The 25,917-nt window shown below is 59.6% G+C and overlaps 1 protein-coding gene across 1 annotated transcript; it reads left to right on the top strand.

Moving 5' to 3' along the window:
- Positions 1–1,935: 1,935 nt before the first annotated feature.
- Positions 1,936–25,365, top strand: SORBS3 (sorbin and SH3 domain containing 3). The gene is made up of 21 exons (XM_056119116.1): positions 1,936–2,512; positions 4,392–4,530; positions 4,830–4,902; positions 6,089–6,282; positions 7,428–7,491; positions 10,563–10,601; positions 11,032–11,122; positions 12,838–12,928; positions 13,153–13,239; positions 13,312–13,365; positions 14,127–14,219; positions 14,436–14,500; positions 14,878–15,017; positions 15,203–15,252; positions 15,360–15,406; positions 15,583–15,697; positions 18,578–18,703; positions 20,942–21,250; positions 22,180–22,292; positions 22,675–22,781; positions 24,601–25,365. The coding sequence occupies exons 2-21, from the start codon at positions 4,429–4,431 to the stop codon at positions 24,660–24,662; spliced, it is 2,022 nt and encodes a 673-aa protein (XP_055975091.1). The 5' UTR covers positions 1,936–2,512; positions 4,392–4,428; the 3' UTR covers positions 24,663–25,365.
- The last annotated feature ends 552 nt before the right edge of the window (positions 25,366–25,917 follow it).

The following is a 25,917-nucleotide window of genomic DNA, read 5'->3' on the forward strand; positions in this document are numbered from 1 at the left end:
GGAGACCACAGCCAGGTCTGCTCGGCATGCAGCCTTTTCCTCTGACCAGCCTCCCCCTCGGCCACACCTGCACTCCCAGGGCCAGGCCAGTGGCAAGGCAAGCAGAGCCTTGAGTCTAAGGGAGGAGCCGAGAAATCAGATACCTGCATCGTGGCTGAATCCTCCGCCTTTACCAATCCCTTAATCTTCCACATTTCAAAGGGAAAGAGGATTCTTCTCTCCAAATCTGACCAAAAAAAGGAGTTGGTCAGGATTCCTTCTGCCATGCTCCCAGCAGTCTCTTCTTATCTGAGTCTGCACCGGCACTGGGGGAATATGCTGGAAGGATCCAGCTAGAGCTCCTCCTTGGTGCATACGTGCATATGCAGCCTGAAACCCTGGGAGAGCAAATTTGGCTGGGCAGGGAGGCAGGGACCAGGCAGGGACCTGGCCTGAGAGGGGAAGGGATCAGCCCAGGGGGGCCCTCGCCAAGGAGACCAGGCAGGAGCCCAGTGGCTCAGCAAGACCCCAGTCTGCACAGGGTCTGCCCCGCCACCTGCCCCAAGCTGCCTATCGCTCCTTCTGCACTTAGAGACGAAGCTGGTAGCCTATTCCCAGCTCCTGACCCACAGCTCCTACCTCTCTCTGCGAGGAACAGGAAGTGGGGACCTTTTTCAACCCAGCTGCACCCTCTTACATTAAATATTTATCTTGGAGTTCAGGTCAGAGCCTTTGAGAGTAAGAAGCTCCCAGCTGGTGAGGGGGTATGACCAGGATTCCTGGAGTTGGAAGACCTTCAGCTTCACCACCTTTGGAGAACAAGGAAGAATATGAAAGAAATGTGGCCTACCCTAGTCCCGAGGATCCCGGCAGGTGGGGAAAACGGGAGACCAGGGAAATGGGCATCCTGAGGGCAGCTCTGGGGTGGGTCTCTAAGCATCTGAGCTTTGCGGGTAGAGTCTGGAGGGAGAGGCACCCACCTTCCCTCAGGTAGCCCCCAGCGCCTGCGCTGCTCTCCCAGCTGTCTTTTCTGAGCTTAGCAGGGCTCAGAAACCGTCCTCAGTTTTGAGAATCAGGTTCTCGAAAGGGGGCAGGGAGGTGGCTACTTAGCCAGCGCTACAACAGCCCTTGCAAAGATGCTTCCTAACAAACTCTGAGTCTCCATCTCATAGAATGGCCCCTCACTGAAGTCCCTGAATCTGCTTCCAGGTCACCCCACAACTTCAGGAGGCTCTGACCTTCCCACCCCTTCCCTCCTGCTTTTGCAAAGGATGCCACTTCAGGCTGCCCTTCTCACCCTACTGACTGAGGAAGAGCTTATAGCCCTTGGTGCTATGAACAAGCATTTGGCGGGCAGGGCACCAGGTGCCACCCCGAGGCAGGCAACGATGTTTTCATGTTTTAGAAGTGATCATTCCCCAAATGAATCTGAAGTTGCTCAATAGCCAGCCTTTGGCTGTGGGGCTGGTTTGGAACTTAGCAGGGCTCAGAAACCGTCCTGAGCCGTCCAGACCCACTTGAGCACCCACTCTCTAGAACACCTGTGGGGTTAGGGGTAAAAAGGGAGGGGGACCAAGGCCACCAGCTCAGTGGCCTATGGGCGCAGGCCCTCGGCAGCTGTGTCAGAGCCTCCGGAAGAGCGGAAAAGCACCAGATCAAAACAAACACGGTGTATGGGAACACTAAGACCCCGCTAACCCTCTCCTGCCAAAGGGACCGCACCCTCATCCTCTGCAGGGGTGCGGCACGCCCAGGGGGTTCCGATTTCCTCAAGGGGATGTCCCCAGCGGAGCTGGCACGAGTGGGAAGCACGCTGACCAGTGTGTGTGTGTGTGTGTGTGTGTGTCCCCGTGCGTGTGTGTTTGTGTGAGCGCGTGTGTCCGTGTGTGTGTGTGAGCGTGTCTGTGCGCCTGTGTGTTAGGGGCGGCGGGCTCCGACTCGGCCTTATCTGGCGCCGCGGGTTTGCGCCCCGTCTGGTCTCTGGCCTCGGCTCCAGCCTCCCGGCCGGGCTAATCAGCGCTGCCCTGGGTCCTGGCTCGGCGGCGCGGCCGCTCCCGCTGGAAGTGTCGCTGGAAACTCTGAGTGGCGCTCCCCGCCCCGACGCCAGCCCTGCGGGGGAGGGGGCCGGCCAGGCAGCTGGGAAAGCGGCGCGGGCTCCCCGGGGACCCTCGGCCGCCCCTCCCGGCGCCGCGGCCCGGCCGGCCCGCCCCCTCGGCGGGGGACAGCGGCACCCCCGCGCCCCCAGCGCGCTCCACGCCCAGCGCCGGCCAGCCCCGCCCCCAGCCCGGCCCGCAGTCCGGCTCCGAGGGGGACGGACTCCACGGCGTCCGCGCGCCCCTCAGCCCCCGCGGTCCCCCGTTTCCTCCTCGCGCCCCATCCTGCGCGTGTCCGGGCCGGGTCACGAGGACGGACGCCCTGTCCCCGCTTTTGGTGCCTCCCCGCGCCAGGCCGTCACCGCGCCAGGCACGAGCGCGCGGAGATGCCCGGGCGCTCCAGCTCGCCCGCAGCCCGTGCCACCTGCTCGCCGGGGAAGGTAGGTGGGGTGGGAGAGGGACCCGCGCCCAGCGCCTCGCGAGGGGTCCTCCCCGCAAACTCCGGGTAGGAAAGAGATGCGAAATCTGCCATCAGTCCTAAACAGGGAAGGCGACCTTCAGAGCGCCCGGCCCCGTGCGCACCGACCAGTGCTTGGGAAACGCTTGGGAAAGCGTGTGGGCTAGGAGACCCCCAAGGTCGGGGACCAGAAGGGGCCCGCCCACCAGGCAGAGCTGCTGCGGCTCCCTAAGGCTGCAAAGGTTTTCAACGGGGCTCCCTGAGATCCCGGAGAACTCCAGGGAATTCCTGCAGCCTCACAACTGCCAGATGGGAGAGGTCCCGTAATGTCAGGCTGGGCGTGGGGATCTTCCATCCCTGCCAGCCCTGGGGGGGCAGACCCTGCAGGTAGCAGTTTGTTTCCAGGACAGAGTGGACCCCAGCACCCTCATGAGTGATTCCTGCTCCCCATCCTCCTGGAGGGGGCAGCTCCTTGCCCAGGACTCCAGGAAGGATCCTGGCCAGTGGCGGGCGAGCTGCTGATTCTGCCGCTGGCCAGTAAGGCAGGGGTGCTGCTAGGAACCCGCCTGCCCCAGGCCTCCACCCTCCACTGCCCCCTGCCTCGGTTTCCCTGCACGGGCAGGAAGAGCAGCAGGAAGTGGGGTGTGCCTGCGTGTTTGGGTAGGCATCCTAATCAGATCCAGCTGGTACATGGCCCCTCCTCCAGCCTCTGCCTTCCACTCCCCCCACTGCCTTCCAGGGGCAGGAGAAAGCCTAAAGGGATCCCCTCTGCCACCAGACAGGGGGAGGGGGGAGCAGGGGTTGGGCTGCCCCAGCCGCTCAGCCTCCAGCACCCCAAGGTCTGAGCTGAACAACCCCCCTCCTTATGTCCCTTCATCCTTTCTGGTCCCCGTGATCCTTGTGCCTCTCACATGACTGCCCACTGCACACCGCCTGGCTGCCCGGGCTGGGACCCCTTCGTCCCACGCCGCTCACATGACCCCTCCCCACTGTGGCCCCATCATCGTCACATCCTCAGCACCTCACTGTCATATGCCCAGCCCTGTGGGGAAGCCTACTGGGCAGACGCAGAGAGGGCACATCCCCAGGAGGAGACGGGGCTGGCTCTGTGCGGGTGCGGGCGCAGGGGACGGGTTCTCGGGGGACACATGTGCTATTGGGCAGCCCCAACCCTCCATCTCTGCAGCCCGGGACTAACACCTGCACGGGGCAGGGTGCCTACTGGCCAGGTACACCTGTACTGCAGGGAGGCCCAAGACCACCTTGGAGGGGTGGGAGACAGGGGGTGGGGGGCTTGTTTGCCAGAGAGCAGCTCCAGGGCATCACCCTTGGCTCCCAGAGCGGCGGCTCTGCCAGGGAGTGCCTCTGACTCCCCCTCCGAGGAGCCTTGGCCCAGCTGGGCTGTGGGCGGGTGGCCTTGCTGGCCAGGCCTCTTCCGAGCCAAGCCCAAGTAACCCCTGGTGCCCGCCAGCAGGCAAACTGGGGGAGGCAGAGGAACTGAAACAAGGTCCCATGTGCCCAGCCCTCCTGCCAGCTGCCCCAGTTCCTCGGCCTGCCTTCTGGGGGAGCTGCGGCATGAAGAGCCCCAGGGGGGCTGGCCAGCAGGCCCGCATGCCCAAGGCTTTGTCCAGCAGGCCCGCTCCTGGCCAGCCTCCCCACCCCCGCCCCCTGCCTGGGGCCTGACAAGCAGCTCATTGTGCCTGGAGCTGCACGGGCAGCCTGAAGGCGGTGCCCACAGCGGCCGCTTCCTGGGTCCTCAGCGCCCACCCTGCTGGCCGGCCACCCCCCCCCCCCCGGCCCCCAGCAGGGAAGGTGGAGCCCAGGACCCAGCGGGGCTTCCCTTCCTTCCCTCTTCCCCACAGGGGAGACGAGGAGGAGCCCCCAAGCCTTGACCCCAGCATGCAGGCTTCCTCCTGCACCCTCCCGGCTGGCCTCAGTCTGGACGATTTCATTCCCCGCCACCTCCGGAACCGCACGGCGTCCTCCTCCGGGGGGACAAGGGTGAGTGAGTGTGTGCGGGGGAAGGCTGCCCGGGCGGGCCCCCAGATGGAGACCTCCCAGGAAGCAGTGGGACAGGAAAGAGGACAGGGATGCAGAGAGCTCAGGGGGGCTGCACTGTTGGTGCGGAAAGTGTCAGGCTGATGACCCCCCACCCCGCGGGCGGATGCAGGCTGAGTCTGGCCTTGCTGGCTGGACTCCCACCCTTCTGCAGAAACTTCTGGGCCTGAGCTGCTGCTCCTGGCCCCTCCCCACAGGTGCCCGTGATCCGGAATGGGGGCTCCAACACCCTTAATTTCCAGTTCCACGACCCTGCGCCCAGGACCGTGTGCAATGGGCATTACCCCCCGAGGAGAGAAGCTCCCCGACACTCAGGTGAGTCTGAGCTGGGTCCCCGCAGGGCACGGAGGGGTCTGAATGGCTGAGCCTACCCTCCATCCCCACCAGGCTGTGTTGGACCAGAGGGGCTGGGCACTCTGCCTCTGCCTGGTGCTGTGGCCACCTACTGCAGCAGGCAACTGGAGTGAGGGCAGGGAAACAGAGGAGAGCGGGACGAACACTGGGCGAGGCCCAAGGGCAGCTCTGGGCTGGACCCACTAGCCTGGCAGCATTTTGGACAGGGCATGAGAGCTGCCATTCCCGGGCCCCGAGGAGTTCATGAGGTCCACAGGTCCTGGGACCTTCTGGGCAGCATCCCTTAATGAACATTCCCTCAAGGGCAGATGCTGTGCCAGAGCGTTTACTTACTTGGCAAAAAATTAATTGAGCAGAGTACACAGGACTCTGTGCGACATCTCACGGAGGGCCGCTGTAACTGGGCAGGGGAAGGTGACATCAGCAGCATCTCCCTGTTGAGGAACCTGAAGCCAAGATCACCACACACACACACATACACACACACACACACACACACACGCACGCACGCACACGCTTTCACACACACACAGTTGCGCACATGGGTATGCACACTCATACACACAGGCACACACACACAGGTGCCACACACACAAGGCATGCACACTCATATATGCACACAGGCACACGCTCACATCCTTCTGCTCCCTCCCCTCTGTCTTGTGACCAAATTTTCTGGGGAAGTAACTGTGTCCACGGGTCAAGGGCATTTGGCCCAGGCATGGCCCGAGACTACAGAACTGCCGAGTCTTTGCTATGGACAAGGCCAGGTCTGAATTCACTCTGCCCCCCTCCAAAGCAACCATCTTTCGTGCCATTCCCTTCTGGGACACCCCAGCATTCTCTCACGTAATGATTCCCAGCCCGTACTCTGCAGACTCTCAGGACAGCCCGAGAAAGCAGCAGGGTGGGGAACAGCTTTCTCAAGACAAAATCCATTTTTATTCACCCGGACTCAAAAACAAACAGAGGCCTGTGGTCCTGCTGGGGAACCGGAGGTTTATAGAATCTGCGTCATCAACTCAAACAAACAAGGAAATGTTGAAACTTTTGGACCCAGAGGGATCAATGTTCTGGATTGCCAGGGCCTGAGCAAGTTCAGGTGGGCCCTGCCCTCGGCTAATGTTACCCCTCACGTTCTCCACAGACTCCGCCTGGTATCAGACCTGGCCAGGCCCTGGGAACCGGGCCCCGGGGAGTCAAAAGACCCCCAACCCCCAGCATGCCCAGAACTGGTCAGCCACATGGACCAAGGACAGCAAGCGTCAGGACAAGCGCTGGGTCAAGTATGAGGGGATCGGGCCGGTGGACGAGAGCGGCATGCCCATTGCCCCCCGATCTGTGAGTCCAGGGCCGCGGGGGGCGGGGCGATGCTGAGCACCACTTCTATGAAAGTGGCAGAGGGGTTGGGTGGGGGAGGGGAATAAAGGCTGTCCCCAAACCATTCCAGACTGTAGCAGGGTTGCAACCCTGAGGGCCTCCGGGCCCTTGAAGTTAAAGGCTCAAGTGGATGGTGGATAAAGGGGAATCTAGAAGGCCCCCACAGTCTCAAGGGAGGGAACCACTCTGCAGGGCTGGACCTGGCAGAGGCCGCCTCTAATTTTCCCAGCCCCAGAGCCTGACTGTGTCTGATATGGAAGGAGGTGCCAGACCCTGTGGTCCCACCCCTTGACTCCTGCCTCTGGGTCCATCCCTCACTCCCCCACCCTCTGGCCCCCCCTTCTATAACTTGGTCATGCCCCCTCCTACGTCATAGGAAGTGGGGCTGTGAAATACCATCCCCCTATACTATTTATTGTACTTCACTGTTGCTGCTATTTGTTTTTTGTTGCTTTGGGGCCCCAGCCAGCAGTGCTGGGGGTCATGGGGGAGCTATTCCCGGCTCTGTGATGAGATTCAGCCCAGGCGCTGGGGGGGGGGGGCGGAGTCGGGGAGGGGGGTGATGGGGAAACAGCAAGGAGCCACATATAGAATTGAGACCTTTTGCATGCAAACAAAGCATGCCATTAGCCCAAGAACCATCTCCCCAGCCCTGCATTAGGCCTTTGTTGCATAGAAACACAGGTTCTTTGTAGAAATGTTCAAGGAAAAAAAAAGAAAGAAAGAAAGAAAGAAAGAAAGAAAGAAAGGAAAAAGCAAAGAGTGGAGATGGGGGCCATGGTACAGTGGGTAGAACATTTGTTCGCCTAGCCCGTGGCCAGCCTGGGTTCATCTCCCAGCACCCTGCGTGGTCTCCTGAGCACCGATGGGTGTCACCCCACAAAGCACAGAGAATGTAGACCGCCCCAGATCTCACAGCTAACGGCTCATTGCAGATGGAGATCTTTTCATTTGTATATTTCCACTGTGTTGTGCTGCACGAAGTTGATGTTATTCCCATCAGCACCACAGCCCAGCCCATGGGGCTTCAAAGAGGCCAGAGAAAGACTCAGTGAGGAGACCCTGATACTGGGCCTGACCTGAACTTCTGCTTTTGCTGTTCCCAGAGCGTCGACAGCCCTAGGGACTGGTACCGGAGAATGTTCCAGCAGATTCATCGGAAAATGCCGGGTGAGCCCATTCCTGGATCCCTTTTCTGCTGGACTGCGCTGGCAGTGGGGTTGGAAACGGAGCTCACCTTCTCGGGGGAGTCCATCTACCTAGCACAGGTTGTCCCATGAGGGGGGCCCCTAAAGCTGGCCTGTCTAGGGGCCCCCTCAGGAGGAGGGACCCTGAGACAGAGCTCGCCTTCCTCCAGGCTGTCCCAGCACCTCTGCTCAGCCCTGAGTTGTGACAGCGCTGTCCTAGGTGGGGAAGAGAAAGCAGAACCGAGAGCAGTGGCTGTTGCCGGAGGCCTGGTGTGCTTGAAAGGCCTGAGGCTGCCTCCTGCTGGGGCCCGCTGGCAAGGTCAAGGCCGGCGGGAGGAGAGGAGTTCGCCAGCAGAGGGCGCATGAGACCTGGGGGCAGAAGCTGGAGTAGCAAGAGAAAATGCAGTGGGGGAGGGGAGGCACATCACAGCAAGTGGGACTGGGTTCCTGAGGGCCTTAGAGCCACTCCCAGACACGCTGTGACAGGTGCTGACGGAGGCTCAGTGACTCCTGGCAAGTTTAGGGACTGAGGCCTTCAGCCTCCCACACCAGGAAGCACAGTCCATGCGAGCAGTTAAGATACACATCTTTAGTTTGGGGGTGAGCCTCACATGGAAACTCAAAGTGACTGGACAGGGGGGAAGGGGTGGGGGGGGCGGTTCTCAAGTGGTGTTCAGGGGTTTGAACCGAAGAGACAGTACAGTGGGGAGGGAGCTTGCTTTGCACAGGTTGGATCTCTGGTGTCCCATATGGGCCCCTGAGCACCACCAGGAGTGATTCCTGAGTGCAGAGCCAGGAGTGACTCTGAGCATCACCAAGGTATAGTCCCCAAACAAAACTAAAACTAATTAATAATAAATTAATAATAATAATAATGCTCGAGCGGGCCCAGTAACATCTCCATTTTGAGACTTGTTGTTACTGTGTTTGGCATATCGAATACGTCACGGGTAGTTTGCCAGGCTTTGCCGTGCGGGCGAGATACTCTCGGTAGCTTGCCAGGCTCTCCGAGAGGGTCAGAGGAATCAAACCTGGCTCGGCCAGGCTGGCTGCATACAAGGCCAACACCCTACCGCTGTGCTATCACTCCAGTCCCTACCGCTGTGCTATCACTCCACTGGAGCGATAGCACAGCGGGTAGGGCGTTTGCCTTGCATGCAGCCAACATGGCCGACCCAAGTTCGATTCCTCCACCCCTCTCGGAGAGCCCGGCAAGCTACCGAGAGTATCTCGCCTGCACGGCAAAGCCTGGAAAGCTACCCATGACTTATTCGATATGCCAAACACAGTAACAACAAAGTCTCCAATGGAGACGTTACTGGGCCCGCTCGAGCAAATCGAAGATCAACGGGAGGGCCTTTACTTTACGTACTTAATAATAATGATAAGCATAAGGGCCCTTTCCAAAGATTCCCAGCTATCTAGGACCCAAGGATGTGGTGCTGCTTGGGGTGCCAGCAATGATCAGGGCCATCGTGCAATGTTTGGGGCCACCAGGGCTGTACCTGGTGACATGCAAGGGACCACGTGCAGCCAGGGTCTGCCACATGCAAGTGCCTGCATCCCTGCTCTCTCTCTCTCTCCCTCTCTCTCTGTGTCTGTCTGTCTCTCTCTCTCTCTGTCTCTGTGTCTGTCTCTCTCTCTCTCTCTCTCTCTCTCTGACTCCATTCAAGGTATTCTGATTTAGGCCTCAGGGATTCAGGTTGTGGGTTCCCCGATAGCTGGCTTTCTGGTGAGCAGCGTGCCTAGCCAGGTCAGCTAGGGGGCTGGAGAGGCAGAGGCCCAGGGACTGAGCCTGGAGGCCTCGTATGGTCAGAGGTACTGAGATGAGCAGGACAAAGAGAAGGTGGTTGAAGGACCCACCACGGTCTACTCAAAGCTGGGTGCAGAGGGAATTTCCCACAGGGAGAGGCCCATCCTGACAAAAGCTGCTGAGACATCGTTAGAAACTGACCACAGAGGACATGGTCATCCCTGATGCCCTCACTAGCCTCTTGAGAGAGGTGTGGGCAGACATGGCAAGGCTTGGGGAGAAGGGGAATTAGGGACAGCAGGGGTCCTTTTTTTTTTTCTTGTTTACTTTCGTGCTTGGGCTGGAGCGATAGCACAATGGTAGGGCATTTGCCTTGCGCGCAGCCAGCCTGACTGAGCCGGGTTCGATTCCTCTGCCCCTCTTGGAGAGCCCGGAAAGCTGCCGAGAGTATCTTGCCCACACGGCAAAGCCAGGCAGGCTACCTGTGACGTATTCAATATGCCAAACACAGTAACAATTGTCACAATGGAGATGTTACTGGGCCCGCTCAAGCAAATCAACGAACAACGGGAGGACAGTGACAGTGACAGTGACTTTCATGCTTATGTTTCAGTCATACAATGATCGAGTACCCATCCCTCCACCAGTGCCCATTCTCCACCACCAATGTTTCCAGTATCCCTCCCACCACCCCCACCCCAGAGATGTGACCAGAGATGCGAAAAAGTAGAGTAGAAACAACATCTGCATTCGGATGTTCATTGCAGCACTGTTTACCATAGCCATCTGGAAAAAGCAGGGGGTCCTTAACTCACTGCAAAGAACGAGCATCTAGGAGCGGCAGGAAGGCTGGGGCCCCCTGGAGGCATCGTGGTGGTTAGCGGGAGCTGCCCCGGGCATCAGACAGGCTGGCTGGTCAGTTGCTTGCACCAGGAGGCCCCAAGAAGGCAATGCATGGGGCGTGGAGCTGTGAGGAGTCTGAGCTGAGGGGAAGTGCAGGCAGAGAGAGGGCAGAGGAGGAAGAGGGGCGTGCTGCCAGGCGGCCAGTGAGGGCAGGGCTGCGAAGGTCAGGGCGAGGGTGAGTGTGGGAACAGGAGAGGACGCTCTGGGCAAGGCCACTGCCAGGTCTGCTGGCTGAGCTGGTTCTGGCCCCAGATCTGCCAGAGGCATTTCGAGTCCTCCTGAGAACTGCCCTCCTCATTCCTTTCCTCCCTCGGGACATTCTTGGGGCCCTGACTCAACCCCAGGCAGGGGGAGGCTGGGGAGCACCCTTCCCTGACCGGGTCCTTTCTGTTCCCTAGACCTGCAGCTGGACTGGACTTTTGAGGAGGGACCCAAAGGTGAGGGGGTGCAGGCGGCCCTCCCCAACTCTATACCTGCCTCTCCTCCTCCCCACGGCCATGCCAGGCTTTGGGGCTGCCCAGGTGGGTTCGTTCGACTTGCGTTTTCACAAACCCACTTTTGGTGAACTCAACCCCACCGCTGGAGGCAGCACTGGTCTACTAGTGGACCACTGGCCCTAGTGGCCAAGGGGCGGGGGTTTCTCTTCCCTCATCTGTCATATGGGGGCTAGGGGCACCTTCTCTGAGTGTTGTGAAGAGTTGGTAAAGCCTGTGCAAAGCCCACATTGAGTGATCCGGGCACTCCCCACCCCCACAAGCCACTCAGGCCTGCAGGTCTGTGGGTGCCAGGTCCTTCAGGGGGTGCCCAGATCCCCTCTTCCCCAGCGCTTTCCTCCTCCCACTTCTGTTGGTCTTCTTCCACCCTCAGCTGCCTCCTCCAACGCGGCTTCTGCGGAACTCAGGCATCCTGGCCTCCAGCAGAAACCGGCCTGCAGGCCAGGCCCAACCTCCCTGAGCGGGTGAGCCCTGGGGGGAAAGGACCTGGGGTGTGGGGGCAGCCTGCTGGTTTCCTCCAGGGGACTGGCACCCCCTGGTGGCCACAGCTCTGACAACCTCGGCTCGGGTCGCCCAGGTCCGCCTATCAGCCCCACGGCCCCAGCCTCAGGAGGGTGGGCTGCACCCCTTCTTGCTCAGGAACAGCCATGATACGCTCAGACTCAGAGCTCACATGGGGCGGGGTTCAGGGGCACATCCGCTTGGAAGCCCAAGAGAAAACCCAAGTTGGTTTTTTTGTTTGTTTGTTTTATTTGGGGGTCACACCCAACAGTGCTCTGGGGTCACTCCCAGCTCTGTGCTCAGGAATTAATTCCTGGCGGTATTCAGGGGACCATATGGGATGCCAGGGATAGAACCCAGGTTGGCTACGTGCAAGGCAAACACCCTCCCGGCTCCAGCCCTGAAGTTTCCTCACAGCCCTGGGGCAGAGGGAGTGGGACACGGGTGAGAGAGCAGCGGCGCCCGGAGCCCAGGAGGGCATGACTCGCACAGAGACTGTGACTTGCCCCTGGGTGGACCAAGCTCAGCAGCACCGTCTCACAGGCCGGTGGCCCTACAGGTCACTATTAAAGAACCTAACTAGGCTCAAGGTTTGGAACCCAGAGTTCGGGTTCAGGCAAATGGGGGACCACTGGTCATGTGACCTGGGGCAATCTAGGCCAGCTGCACCCAGTATTCCCAGCTGTGGAGGGGGGTCGTGTGGCATGTGACACACTCCTCGCTCGCTGTGACTGCTCACCTTATTGCCAGAACCAACACCTTATTGCCAGAACCGGTCATAAGGACAGTTCCCCCCTTGGTCCTCCCCTCTCACCCTGTCCTTGAAAAGCTTCCTCAATGGCTTTTGCTAGGAATGTTCATTTTTTTTTCTTTTTTTGGGTCACACCTGGCAATGCACGGGGGTTACTTCTGGCTCTGCACTCAGGAGTTACTCCTGGAGGTGCTCGGGGAGCCCTATGGGATGCTGGGAATTGAACCCGGGTTGGCCACAAGCCAGGTAAACGCCTTACTCGCTGTGCTGTCGCTCCAGCCCCAGGAATGTTAATCTTGACAGAGGCTGGACATCTTAGCGAGAGCGAGCATGGCACAGGACAGAGGCCACAGCTGCTGAGGCCCCCAGGAACAGCCCGCCTCTTTCCTGGCCTTAGCTTCTCCAGAGTGCAGTAGGACCCCATGGGTGAGACCACCTGCCTCAGAGCCACATAGCTTCTGGGCCCCGGCTGAGCACCTTGGGGAGCACTCACTGCCAGAAAGGGGTGCTGCTCGGGGCAGAGGATGGGCCTTCTCCGGGATCCCTACACCTGTCCTTGCAACATGCCCTTGGGAAGGTGGGGGTCATAGGCATTGAAATTGAGGCTCAAGAGATCAGACTTGCCCGGTCACTGTGAGGAGTGGAGCAGCCCCAGGCACTTGGAGCTCATAGTTTCCCCCCTTCCTGAGCCAGAGAACTAGTAAAGGAAAGTGCGTTTGCCTTGCACAAGGTCCACCCAGGGCCCCACATGCTCCGGCACCCCATACAGTCCCCTGAGCACTAAGTGCAGAGCCAGGAGAGAACCTTGCCCCCATAAAAGATAGCCTGGAACAGGTGGGGAGCGGTGCCTCCCCCCAGACTGTGGGGCTCATACATGCCTCAGTTTCCCTAAAACGAAGCTGAAGAGATGAACTTCTGGTTCTTTAGAAAAAGCTGGGACTCCTCTGAAGAGTTTCCTCAAAGCACTTTCAACTCTAACTCCGGAGTGTCCCCATCTCTGCTCCAGACCCCGACCCAGGTAACTTGCCCAGAGGCGGTACCCACTGCCCTCTGGTGTCCTTGTCCAGCCTTGGTGCCACATGACAGCCCTGTGGCCAGGGGCTGCTCTGTGCCACGAAGAGAGCCCCGAGTGCTTAGGTGGGCACGGTGGGACATGTGAGTGGGGCAGACCTCAGGGTTATCTGAGCTGGCGGGCACCCCAGAACCCCTGTACCCAAGTTGGTGCCCACCACACCCGTGCAGGCACCCAGGGGCCGAGAAAAGGCGGACAGTGTCTGGACAGAAGATTCCTGGAACCAGTTTCTGCAAGAGCTAGAAACGGGGCAGAAGGTGAGCGGCTGCACCCCAGCTTCTGCTTTGGGAATGTGAGGTCACCCCCTGACTAGCCCTTCCCTCCCTTAGCCCAAGAAACCTCTGGTGGATGATGCTGTTGAGAAGCCCCCCCAGCCCATCGAGGTGAGTGTCACCGAGCAAGCACGGTTGGGGGACAGCTGAGGGTGATGAGCAGTAGGCACAGTTACCAAAGACACGGCCTGGACCGAAATTTGCATGATCCTCTCTGCCCCCTACTGACTGCATCCGGCTGCCCCATCCCTGAGGACATTCATGTCTGGCGTGTGGTGGCACAGACACGGGGTGTTGGCCCTGGAGCAGAGGAGGGGGTCAGTGGGGGCTGGAATGGTTGGGGATTATTCCTGACTAGATGGGAAGAGTTAGAGGGAGTTATTAAGTCAGAGAGGAACAGCAGGGGCAAAGACTGGAGGAGTGTGTATGTGTGTGTGTGTGTGTGTGTGTGTGTGCATATGTGGCTGTAGGGGTCCTGTGGGTGCATACATGTGTGTTTCTGTATCTGTATGCACGCGTGTATATATGTGTGTACATGTTTGTGTATTTGTGTGTGACTTTCTGTTTGTCTGTGACAGTGTATTTGTGTGTGACTTTCTGTTTGTCTGTGACAGTGTACCTATGTGTGTATGTGACTGAGTGTGTATGTGAAGTGTGTGTTTGTGCGTGCGTGTATGTGTGTGTGTCTAAGTACCCTCTGGGGTGGACAGTGGGCTGGGTAGGAGACAAATGATCGCCCCGGGGCCCCGGGCCGGGAGTCGGGAGGCCGAGGCGGCGTGTCCGCGGGCACTGGCCCGAGCGAGCGAGCGTGCGTGTGTCCGCTGGACCTGTCCGGTGAGCTTTGGCCGACGCCCCCACTGCCCCGCCCCCAGGTCCTGCTGGAGCGGGAGCTCGCCAAGCTGAGCGCCGAGCTGGACAAGGACCTGCGGGCCATTGAGACCCGGCTGCCGTCCCCCAGGGTTCAAGTACGTGGGGCGCCCTTCCCACCGCGGCCCTCACCCCGCGGAGATCCCGAGCGCTACGTGGGCTCCGGGCGCCCCCGCACCCCGGGCTGGGCCTCCGCCCTCTTCCGCCCGCGCGGGCGCCGCTAGGACCCCGCGGCCGCGCTCCCTGCCCCGCCGCCAACTTTCCGGAGGCGGCGCCGCCTGACCGCGCCCGTCTCCGGCTCCTTCTCCCCGCAGAGCGCGCGGGCGCCCCGACGCCCCCGGGAGCCGCGGGAGCCGCGGGAGCCGCGGGTCGCGGCGCGGTAAGTGAGGGCCGGCCGGGGACCCCGCGCCTCGCGTCCCCCGCGCGCGCCCCTCCGCCCCCCGCGCCCCGCGCTCGCCGCTGGTTCCCCGCGCACGGCCCGCGCCCCTGCGCCCCCCGCGCGCGTCCCGCTCTCCCGGCTCGTCCCCCGCGCAAGCCCCGCGCCCCTGCGCCCCTGCGCCTCTCGCGCGCGTCCCGCTCTCCCGGCTCGTCCCCCGCGCACGCCCCGCGCCCCCAGCGCACTCAGCGCCCCTGAGGCCGCCGGACCTCCCAAATGGGTACAAGGGCCCCGGGGAGCAGGCAGAGGCGGGAGTGGGGGGTCTGGGAGGGGGTCTGGGATTCTGGGGGTGAGCAGCTCCCTCCTTCTGTCCCCACCAGCCCGGCCTCAGCCTGGAGCTCCAGTGCCCCGAATGCACTTTACCAGGGCTCCTCCCGGCCCCTGAGCCCCCACAGAATGGCGGAAACGGGGAGCCCCTTCCTGGGCCGGAGGGACTTTGTCTACCCCTCCTCAGTCCAAGGTGAGCACCGGCCCCAGCCCGAGCGCGCGCTGCCCCGACGCCCACCACCGGCAAACTGCAGCCCGCGCTGCCGGGCGCCCCGGGGTGGCGGGAAGGTCCCGGAGCGCACGGCGCACGCCCCTTGCACCCCGCTGTCCCCTGGGGGACCGGTGACCCTCCCGGACTGAGCTGGTGCTTCTCCGCAGACCCCGGGGCCCCCGACCGAGGGCGCAGCCCTGCCAGGAAGGAAGAGAAGGTAAGGAGCTGGGCGCGGGGTCCGGGTGAAGCAGGGCAGCGGCTGTGCCCGTGGCCTGCCCCGCCAGCCGTGCCACCTGTCTGACGCCGCCCCTTCTCCCCTGCCAGAGGAGGGCCGCCAGGCTCAAGTTTGACTTCCAGGCACTGTCCCCCAAGTAAGTGCCCCTCACCTCCTGCGTGGTGTGTCCTGGGGATGGGGGTGGGCCCGAGTCGGTGTCTTCTCTTCTCGGGGGTGGGGGGGGGAGGCGCTGGATAGGAAACAGGATTGGGGGACCCCAGCTGGCTGCCTGTCGCCTCTGCCCAGCTGGCTGCCTGTCGCCTCTGCCCCCAGGGAGCTGACCCTGAAGAAGGGTGACATTGTCTACATCCACAAGGAGGTGGATAGGAACTGGCTGGAGGGAGAACATCACGGTCGGCTGGGCATCTTCCCTGCCAACTACGTGGAGGTGAGTGGGCAGAGGGGTGGGGGTGGCAGAAGTCTCTGCCCCAGAGATCCTGTTCTCCATCTCTGCCGCCGAAGCCCTGGGCAGAGATCACAGTCCCCTTCTGCCTTGGGCTGGCCAGTGCTGCACTTGGACTCAGGAAATGTTTGTCCGGTGAGGAGGGACTGGGGAGGGACTGGAGGGGGGGGGAGTTGTAGGGGGTGCTGTCAGCAGCTGAGGGCAGGGCCCAGGGGCCGCCAGCCTGGTGGTGTGGCCACCTTGGGCTCACACCCCAGCTCTCTGAGGTTGCCTTTGGGCAGAACCTTCTTGGCAGGTGGTAAGTGCAGTGTGTGCCGTTGACATTTCCACACAGGTCACACGGGAAGGGTCAGATTTCCCCTCATGGTGTCTTGCAGGGAGGCGAGCGGTCAAGTAGAACATGCAGACTCTGAAGTTAGGGTTTCTGATTTCCAGAGACATCTTGGGGGTTCGATCAATCAACTGCGAGAGCTCTGGCACTGGTGTGTGTGTGTGTCTTCGCTGCAGTGCCCAGGCCTAACCTCAGCTGTGCTGGGGGCCGTGTGCCTGCCAGGGATCCATCCCAGGGCGTCCCACATCAAAGCTTCTGCGGGACCCCTGAGCCACCACCTCCCTGACCATTCACTTGGAATTCCTTCAGACACACCCGTGCTGGGGAGGGCTGTGACTCGGCCAGAGGGCACGTCCTCTGCATGTGAGGCTGCGGGTTCAAGCCCCAGCGATGCACACACACACACACACAAACCCCGCGGCGGAGCCGCATCACAAGCTACCGTGCCTTCCTCTTGTGTCCTGTCACTGTTGTCCCTGGTCTCTTCTCTCACCAGCTGTGTTTTCTGTGATTCTGGCTAGAGTGTCTGAATTATTTTTTCATTTTTTATCGATTTGCTCGAGCGGGCCCAGTAACGTCTCCATTGGAGACTTTGTTGTTACTGTGTCTGGCATATCGAATACTCTCAGTAGCTTGCCGGGCTCTCCGAGAGGGGCGGAGGAATCGAACTCGGGTCGGCCATGTTGGCTGCGTGCAAGGCAAACGCCCTACCCGCTGTGCTATCGCTCAATAATTTTATTTATTGAATCACCGTGAGAGCAGTTACAAAGCTTTTGGGTTTAAGTCTCGGTCATACAATGAAACACCTGTACCTTCACCAGTGCCCATCCTCCACCCCCCAAAACCCCAGTATACCCCCATCCCACACTCTCCCCCTGCCTGTGGGGCAGATGATTTCCAAATTATAGTCTGTGTGAATTTTTCTATGTCTTTTCAAAGACTCGAATTTAGGATGTCATTCACTTCCCCCTTATTTTTGCTTTCAATTCTGTTGACCTCTGCTCCTTTTTAATGTCTTTATTTCTGTTTCCTTCTGTTTGTTTCTCTCTGGTTTCTTAGGAGAGTAGTTTCAGTGTTTCTCCACCTTTTTTTTCTGACCACGGCCTCCTTCTTGTGTTCACCCCTCACCCTATCCTACAGGTGACCCCTTAGTCTTGTGCCCCATTTACACAGTTTTCACTGTGGCCCCCTTGGAATATCCTGGGGGCACGCACAGAGCCATAACGACTCCCAACTGAGAAATTCTGGTTAAAAAAATTTTTTAAATTTTCTTATTGAATCACAGTTACAGGGTTGTTTATGATTGAGTTTGAGTTATAGAATGTTTAATTCTGTTTTAAATTACTGGTAAAATCTTTTCCCCTAGAGGAAGTATTAATGCTATAATTTTTTTTTAATTTTTTGCTTTTTGGGTCACACTCGGCATTGCAGAGGGGTTACTCCTGGCTCATGCACTCAGGAATTACTCCTGACAGTGCTCAGGGGACTATATGGGTTGCTGGGAATCGAACCCAGGTCGGCTGCGTGCAAGGCAAATGCCCTACCTGCTTTGCTATCGCTCCAGCCCCTATAACTTTCCCTCGAAGCACTGTTCTAACCATATCCTTCAGATACTGATGTTTCAAGTATATTTTTTTCCCATTCAAATCAAGCCCTTTCTCTGCTTTTCCCTCTTGGGAGACCTTCCAAGAAAATTCCAAGAGAAAGATCCGGAGTTCCAGGGGCCTCTCCCAGTGATACTGGACAGTTGGGCTAGTGGTTGACTGCAAAGACAGGAGGAAGCTGCTGTGGATTACCTGGGCCCCCCTGGGCAGTGGTCCAGAGACCTTGAGAATGAGCCCAGCAGTGCTCGGGGGACCATGTGGTACCAGGGATCACACTGAGGTCAGCCTTATGCAAGGCATGAGCCTTAACTCCTGTACTATCTCTCTGGCTGCAAATCAAGCTGATTTTCTCATTTCCTTGTGACTTCCCCTCTGGGCCATTGTTGGGCTGTTGCACTCAGGCTCTAGGCCTGATAGGCATCAGTAGACTTCCCTTCCCCTTGGGATAATCTCTTCTGGTCCTGAGGTTCCACAAAGTCTGTGCTCTGTTCCACTTGGCAATTGTTGACATCTTAGTGTGAAATAGACTGTTAGCATCTTGGTTCTTGTGAGTGCTGAAGTGGGAGCGTGGGTGGGGACCCGAGCGGGTGGCAGGGGAGGGTGAGAGGGCACATGGCTTTCAGCAGTGGAGACCCCAGTGCCGTGGGTGCAGGTGCCCACTCCTGCGTCGAACTCCTCAGATCCCGGCTCCACTCAACTCCCCTGGACTGACTCTGTCTTGGTGCTGCCATTGGCTGCTCGGGCAGTGCCCAAGCCTCATTCCATTGGTGGGAATTCCTCCCTCACCCCCTTAGAGAAACCAGTCCTCGGCCGAGTCTAGTGTTTGTCCTGTCTGCGGTGGGCAGCTCCTAGGCATCCCCTTCCTGGGGCGCCTCCTCCTCTTGCAGCCCCAGGTCTGGAGGATTCCTCGTCAGGACTTTCTCCCCTTAGGTGCTGCCTGCTGGGGAGGTCCCCAAGCCCATCAAGCCCCCCACCTACCAGTTGCTGGAGTATGGAGAAGCCGTGGCCCTGTACAACTTCAAGGGGGACCTGGACGTGGAGTTGTCCTTCCGCAAGGTGGGCGAGACCAGCTAGGGCGTGGGGGCCAGGGGGGTGGTGCTGGTAATGTGTGAACACCTCCAGGGTACCTTCTTTGCCCAGGATGTCAACTTCGTCCCACCTCACCCATCTCTTTGACTGTGCTGCCCTTAATGTCCCCAGTTGAAAGTGCTCATCTTGGAGCTGTGGAGATGTAGCATGAGAAACGCAGGAGGGGCCGGAGAGACAGTATAGCGGGGAGGGCGTTTGCCTTGCACGTGGCCAACCTGGGTTGAATCCCTGACATCCCGTATGGTCCCCCGAGCACTGCTAGGAGTTATTCCTGAGTGCAGAGTCAGGAGTAACCCCTGAGCATCACTGTGATGCTCATCAGTGTGACCCAAAAAGTGGGAAGAAGGAAGAGAAGAGAGGGAGGGAGGGAGGGAGGGAGGGAGGGAGGGAGGGAAGGGGGGGAAGGAAGGAATGAAGGAAGGAAGGGAGGGATGGGGGAGGGAGGGCGGGCAACTGGATTTTTTTTTTTTATATTTTTTGGCTTTTTGGGTCACACCCAGTGATGCACGGGGGTTACTCCTGGCTCTGCACTCAGGAATTACCCCTGGCAGTGCTCAGGGGACCATATGGGATGTTGGGAATTGAACTTGGGTCCACCGCGTGCAAGGCAAACGCCCTACCCACTGTGCTAGCTATCAGTCCAGCCCCTGGACTGTTTTAAGCCGAGAGTCAGTGGGCTTGAGGGTCACAGAGACACGTGGAGCAAACAGCGGGAATATCCACAGCCTTCACCCACAGGAAGGCCACCCTGTGCAGCACTGGCAGTTTGGGTATATGTGCATGTGTGTGTACACATAGGGGTGGTTGGTAAAAAGTGCTTTTCCCTTAGTCGCGGTTTCTGTTGCCCGGTTCTCACGTCGGTAGAGAGTGACAGGCTCTGCAGGCAGTTCCGAGGCAGCGGCAGGGGCCGCGGGGCCATGCAAGGGCAGCTGTGGCCACAGCCCTGGCGGTGAGAGACTTGCGAGTCTGTCCTCGTCCTTCTCGAAGCCGGGCACCTAAGCCAGAGTGACTAGCATTAAGGTTGTAGGTGTACTGAAACATGGTTTTTTCTATAGATTATGGTCAAGAACGTTTGAAAGTTTGAAAATCACCTTAGAAAGTCGGGAATGGTAGGGGCAGAGAGATAGAACAGTGGGAAGGGTGCTTGCTGTGCAAGTGGTTGATCACGGTTCTATCCCTGGCACCCCAGATGGTCTCCTGAGCCCCAGCAGGAGTGATCCTTGAGTGCAGAGCTAGGAGTAAGTCCTTAAGTGCCCGGCTTCGAGAAGGACGAGGCTACACTGTGAGGTGTGGGCCAAAAACAGAGAGAGGGAGAGAGAGAGAGAAAGAGAGAGAAAGAGAAAGGGGGGACAGGGAGAGGAAGAAAGAAGATGGGAAGGAGGGAGAGAGAGAATGCAAAACTAGGGACATTGGTGGGGGTAGTGGACACTGGTGAAGGGATTGGTGTTAGAACACTGGATGCCTGAAACTCAATCATGAACAACTTTGTTCTGTAACTCACAAAGTTTTGTAACTTTGTGATTCAATGATTCTGTGAAAAGGAAGGAAGGAGAGGAGAAGAGAGAGTGAGAATGAGAGAGGAGAGGGTAGAGGAGAGAGAGAGAGAGAGAGAGAGAGAGAGAGAGAGAGAGAGGAGAGAAAGAAAGTGGGGATTTTGGGTAGAAACCATAAACTGGTCTGAGAAATGAGCCCAGGAGACAAGCCCAGCAGTGCCTCCCCCCCACCCCCAAGCCTGTGAACTCGGGGACACAGCAGTGCTCTCAGGGCTCTGTGGGGACAGAGAAAGGACTGGCCATGGCAAAGGTGGCCAGTGCTTCTCCCAAGTCCGCATCAGGGTTGCCTCCACCCGACAGGAGAGAAACCAAGGCTCAGAGCAGCAAAGCCCCATGCCCATGGCCACAGAGCATGGCCTGGGTAGGGTCAGTGTGGACTTGGAGCTGTTATACACGGACAGCCCCCATGGGAGAGAGTTCTCTGGATGCCCCGGGCTTGCCCCTGGGGCTCGGGAGAGACTCAGCGCTGAGGAGTGTGGGCAGACGGCCGTGCCCGCTTCCTCTCCCGTCCGGCTGTGCCCGGGGAAGAGGTCGCCCCGAGTGGGCAGAGTGCTCACAGGCAGCCTGGGCTGGCCCTCACCCCCCTCCTGGGCAGGTGCCCCTGCTGGTCCCACACTCACTCACGCCACCGCCTCCCCACCCCCACCCGCAGGGCGAGCGCATCTGCCTGACGCGGAAGGTGAACGAGAACTGGTACGAGGGCCGCATCTCGGGCACCAGCCGCCAGGGCATCTTCCCTGCCAGCTACGTGCAGGTGAACCGGGAGCCGCGCCTGCGGCTGTGCGACGACGGCCCCCAGCTGCCCGTGTCCCCCCTGCCCGCCTCCTCCCGCGTGGCCCGCCACCCCGGCTCCCCCGTAACACCGCACACTCCAGTCGACCCCACGGACTGGGGGGGCCGGACCTCCCCCCGCCGCACCGGCTTCACCTTCCCTCCGCATGACCTCCGAGCCCAGACCCAGGTGAGGTGACTGCCTCCGGGTACCCCTTCCTAGGAGCCGGGGAGGCCTCCCCTTCCCCTGAGTGTCGGACTCTTTCCCTGCTTGACATACCTGAGGGCTGAGTATGTGGACCCAACCCTCCAGTTGGAGCTGTGTCCCGGGGAGATTGGGGAGCAGCCATCCAGTGCCGGGGAGGGTCACCCCCAAACCAGCTGAGGCCTCCTGAGCCCCACGCCCTGCTCAGGAGCAGGGTGGTTCTGCATTCAGCGGCTGACCCTGGCCGGCTGTGTGGCCTTGGGCAGGTGGTTCGCCCTTTCTGTTGCGTGGGTTTTCTCCTCTCTAAAAAGGGGGCCCCAGGGGCTGGAGCGATAGCACAGCGGGTAGGGCGTTTGCCTTGCATGCGGCCAACCCGGGTTTGATTCCTAGCATCCCATATGGTCCCCTGAGCACCACCAGGAGTAATTCCTCAGTGCAAAGCCAGGAGTGAACCCTGTGCATCACTAGGTGTGACCCCAAAAGCAAAAAATAAATAATAATAATAATAATAATGATAAAAAGGGGTGGGGATGGAGCGATAGCACAGTAGGTAGGGCGTTTGCCTTGCATGCAGCCAACCTGGGTTCGATCCCTGGCATCCCATATGGTCCCCTGAGCACCGCCAGGGGTAATTCCTGAGTTCAGAGCCAGGAGTAACCCCTGAACATCGCCGGGTACTATAAAAGCAAAATAATAATAATAATAATAATAATAATAATAATAATAATAATAAGGGGCACCCATTCCCACCGACCACGCTGCCGGGAGTGGAACTGCAGTGTCTAGAAGCTCTGGGTTGAAAGACGCTCATGGGCCCACACATGTGGCCCCGTCCACTCCACCCATCATGCACGGCGACAGTGGGGTGCAGCTGGACAGCTGGCTTCACTTCTCCCCTCCTCTTCTTCCTGTAGATGCCCCAGAGTCTCAGCACCCCGGCCTCCACTGTGACCCAGCCTGGAGGCTCCACTCGGTCCGTGGACCTGGGGACTTCCCCGCCCAGCACCACTCAGATACACTGGACCCCGTGAGTACTGTTGGGGGGTGCTGGTTGGGGGCAAGGGGGCTGCCCCGGATGCAGTGCTAATGGCACAGACCCACCGTCTCACCTCCCCCAGCTGGACTCGACAGACCCGGCCACCAGGTGGTTCCACCCTCACACCCCCTGGGAGAGGTGCCGGAGCACAGATGGCTGTGTCAGCCTGGGGCCCGGGGCCACGCTATGCCCTGCCTGTGGCTTTGCAGGCAGGGCAGGCTGGCCAGGAAAGCCCCCGCCAGGCAGCCCCCCCATTCCCCTACATCTTGGCCAGGGACCTGAGAGCGCCGACACGTGGGTGCCAACACCCCATGCCAGGGAGGGCACGGAGGGCAGGGCGGGACCCCAGGTTGCCACCATGACGTCTCCGCAGGTACCGGGCCATGTACCAGTATAGGCCCCAGAATGAGGACGAGTTGGAGCTGCGTGAGGGCGACCGGGTGGATGTCATGCAGCAGTGTGACGACGGCTGGTTCGTGGGTGCGTGGGCTCCCTGGGGGGAGGGGGCGGCTCGGCCGAGACCCCGCATACCAGCCTGGGGTCCACCTCAGGCACTGCTGAGGGCTGTGGCCTGGGGTCCCTGATAGAGCTCGTGTCACACATATAGCTACCTGCACCCCCCACACACACAGAGGTCTCTGCAGCCTGGGAGCAGAGGGGAGGGGACCCCCTTCCAGAGGGCTAAGGATGGGGTCCCATGCCCTAGTTGAGTGCCCTCCCCTGCCACTGGACCAGAACAGAAAAGTTGGGGCTGTCCCGTCTTGCATGGAAAGGACCCCCAGCCCGGCTGGCTGTCTCCTCAGAGGACTGAGTCCCTCGCTCCCCTCAGCTTCTGATGAGCTCGGGTGCATTCAGGGCCGTATGGCTGTAGACTACCCTGGGCTTCCGGGGACAGGAACAGGGCTGTCCTCAGAGACCAGCGCTGCAGGTCCCGCCCCTGCAGTGTGGGGCAGAGGCCGGCCCCTCCCAGCCAAGCCCAGACACACCTGCCTTAAGAGGCCCTCACCTGTCCAGCCAGTGCCCCTGCGAGAGCCGGGTTGTTAGGCGCAGTCTGGGTTTACTCTGCGTGTTCCTGCTTCTGAGTATTTTTACAACCGTGAATAAAGTCTCACCAGTTTTTACAGACAAGACGGAAGGAGCATGTCGGGGGCAGGAGCCGTGAGTCCTGAACAGGAAAGGTCCCGATGCTCCGTGGCTCCCGAGTGGACAGGCTGTGTCCCAGGGACCCCAGGGGCTGGAGCAATAGCACAGCGGGGAGGACGTTTGCCTTGCATGCAGCCAACCCAGGTTCGATTCCCAGCATCCCACATGGTCCCCTGAGTACCGCCAGAAGTAATTCCTGAGTGCAGAGCCAGGAGTAACCCCTGTGCATCGCCGGGTATGACCAAAATAAAAAGCAAACCAAAACAATAAAAAAATTAATCAGGGGACTCCAAACTTACTTAGCCTACTGCCCCCTGTTTTGTTTTGTTTTGTTTATTTTTTTGGGGGGGGAGCACACCCGGTGATCCTCAGAGCTTACTTCTGGCTCCACATCCACACTCAGGAATCACTTCTGGTGGTGCTCAGAGGACCTTGTGAGGTGACAGGGACCAAACCTGTTTGGCCACATACAAGGCAGGCGCCCTGACCACTGCACCATCTCTCTGGCCCAATTTGCCTTTATTCAAATGAACAAGTGTCCCACACTTGAATGAAACAGTACCGTAGACAGTACAGGTCAGGGAAGGCTCTCTGGAGGAAGAATTTGAAAGAGGAAAAGTGGGGTGTGGGGCGGCCGGGGGCATGTCAGCCAGGCCTGGGGACAGGATGCTAGCCTGCCCCAGAGGAAAGACACAGGACTCTTATTTCAATCTGTATTCCTGTGTCTTCTGTAGCAGAGATCGGAGGTTTCGCCCCCCACCTCCACCCCTAAGAGCTCAGTGCTTTGGACTTCAGCATTCCTGGTCCCATCTCTAAAATGAGGGTGTCACAGAATTTAGGCTGTGTGAGTCATCCTCCTGCTTCCATGCTTTCCCAAGGAAGGGCGGGGTTATTCCGAGCTGTGTGCAAAATTGCAGGCAGTTGGTAAACTCAGCAGATCCACGCATCAGTGATCCAGTGTAGGAAGCGTTGCCCATCTACGTTTCTGCCACTAGAGGGAGCAGGAATGAGGAAAGCCAATCCTCCCTGGGACTGGCATTCCACCCGCAGTTCTGCGCTTGGCCAGCAGGGGGAAGCCGCCTCCCCCCTCCGTCCCCTTATCCTCACAGTCTTGCAAGGGTGAGGGAGGCACTCATTTCTCTCATTCCTCTTTCAGGGGTCTCCCGGAGGACCCAGAAGTTTGGGACATTCCCTGGAAACTACGTAGCCCCAGTCTGAGCCGTCTCCGTGGCAGCCCAGAGCCCAGCCAGGATGGGGTGGGGGAGGAGCAGCACTTCTGGGAGGGCGCGAGCCCCCCTCCGGCCCCTCCCTCCCCAGGACCGAGCTGCTGGCATCTACAAACAACCCCAGCGACGTTGCCCGAGCCCCCGGGACCGATTCTCACCCACAGCTCACAAGCATTCCTCTGACAGTCCTTTTATTTCCTCCCCTCCCCGGCGCCCCAAATACAGAGGTCTGCTTTGAAGTGGAGACAGTTTCCAGGCCTTATTGAGACCAGACCCCCGCGTCCCCAGCCCACCCTGCTCTGGCGTTTCCTCTAACAGGGACCGGCTCCCAGCTTCACCCCCATGGGGTTCCTCTAACGAGAACCAGCTTCCTAACCTCACAGACCAAAGGCCGCCTGTGCCTGAGGGGTCCCCCCCTTCTCTCCAGTTCACCTCTGCCTCCTTGCCTGCCTGTTTCCGGCTGGCCTGGGGGTGCAGCGGGGGGTTGGAGGTAGACTCGATGCCTTCTCAGCCTGGAGGCAGAGCCCTGCTTCCTCGAGGCTGCCCGCCTGGGCCTGCACCCTGGGAATGCCCGGGGAAGGGGCCGCCTGGAGGACTGACCTCTCCAGAGGTTTGCAGGTGCCACCGCCCACCTCCCCAGCTTTTCCCAGGCCCCGGAGCAACTCTGGAAGGGATTGTGAAATAAATTTGGACACCAGGAACCTTGCCTTGCAGTGCTTTCCGTTGGGGTGGGAGAGGGCTGCCTCCCAGCAGGCTGTGCTGGAAATCAGATGGAGTGTGTGTGGCTGGTGTGTGCGTGGGGCTGGTGTGTGTGGCTGGTGTGGATGTGACTGGCATGTGCATGGGGATGGCTGTGTGGGTGTGACAGGACGTGTGTGTGTCGCTGGTGTGCATGTGGCTGGTGTGTGTGTGTGGCTGGCTGTATGTGTGTGGTGTACATGGGGCTGGTGTGTGTAGCTGGTGTGTGGGGGGACTGGTGTGTGGCTGGTGTGCGTGTGGCTGCTGTGTGCGTGGCAGGCTATATGTGTGTGGCTGGCGTGTGTGGCGTGTGTGTGTGGCTGGTGTGCGTGTGGCATGTGTGTGTGGCGTGTGTATGTGGCTGGTGTGTGTGTGTGGCAGGCTATATGTGTGTGTGTGGCCAGTGTGTGTGGTGTGTGCGTGGGGCTGGCGTGTGGAGGCCAGAGCACCACTGCCTTGGCTGCAGTCTGAGCCTGAGAAGCCCCGCAGGATGACTGTCTGGCCAGCAG

The sequence above is a fragment of the Sorex fumeus genome, unplaced genomic scaffold, assembly GCF_029834395.1.
Source record: "Sorex fumeus unplaced genomic scaffold, SorFum_2.1 ptg000039l, whole genome shotgun sequence".
Lineage (NCBI taxonomy): Eukaryota > Metazoa > Chordata > Mammalia > Eulipotyphla > Soricidae > Sorex > Sorex fumeus.

Coding starts and splice junctions, on each gene's coding strand:
- SORBS3 (XM_056119116.1), top strand. CDS start 4,429: ATGCAGGCTTCCTCCTGCACCCTCCCGGCTGGCCTCAGTCTGGACGAT. Junction 4,531..4,829: donor CCTCCTCCGGGGGGACAAGG/GTGAGTGAGTGT, acceptor CTTAATTTCCAG/TTCCACGACCCTGCGCCCAG. Junction 15,253..15,359: donor CTGCCAGGAAGGAAGAGAAG/GTAAGGAGCTGG, acceptor CTCCCCTGCCAG/AGGAGGGCCGCCAGGCTCAA.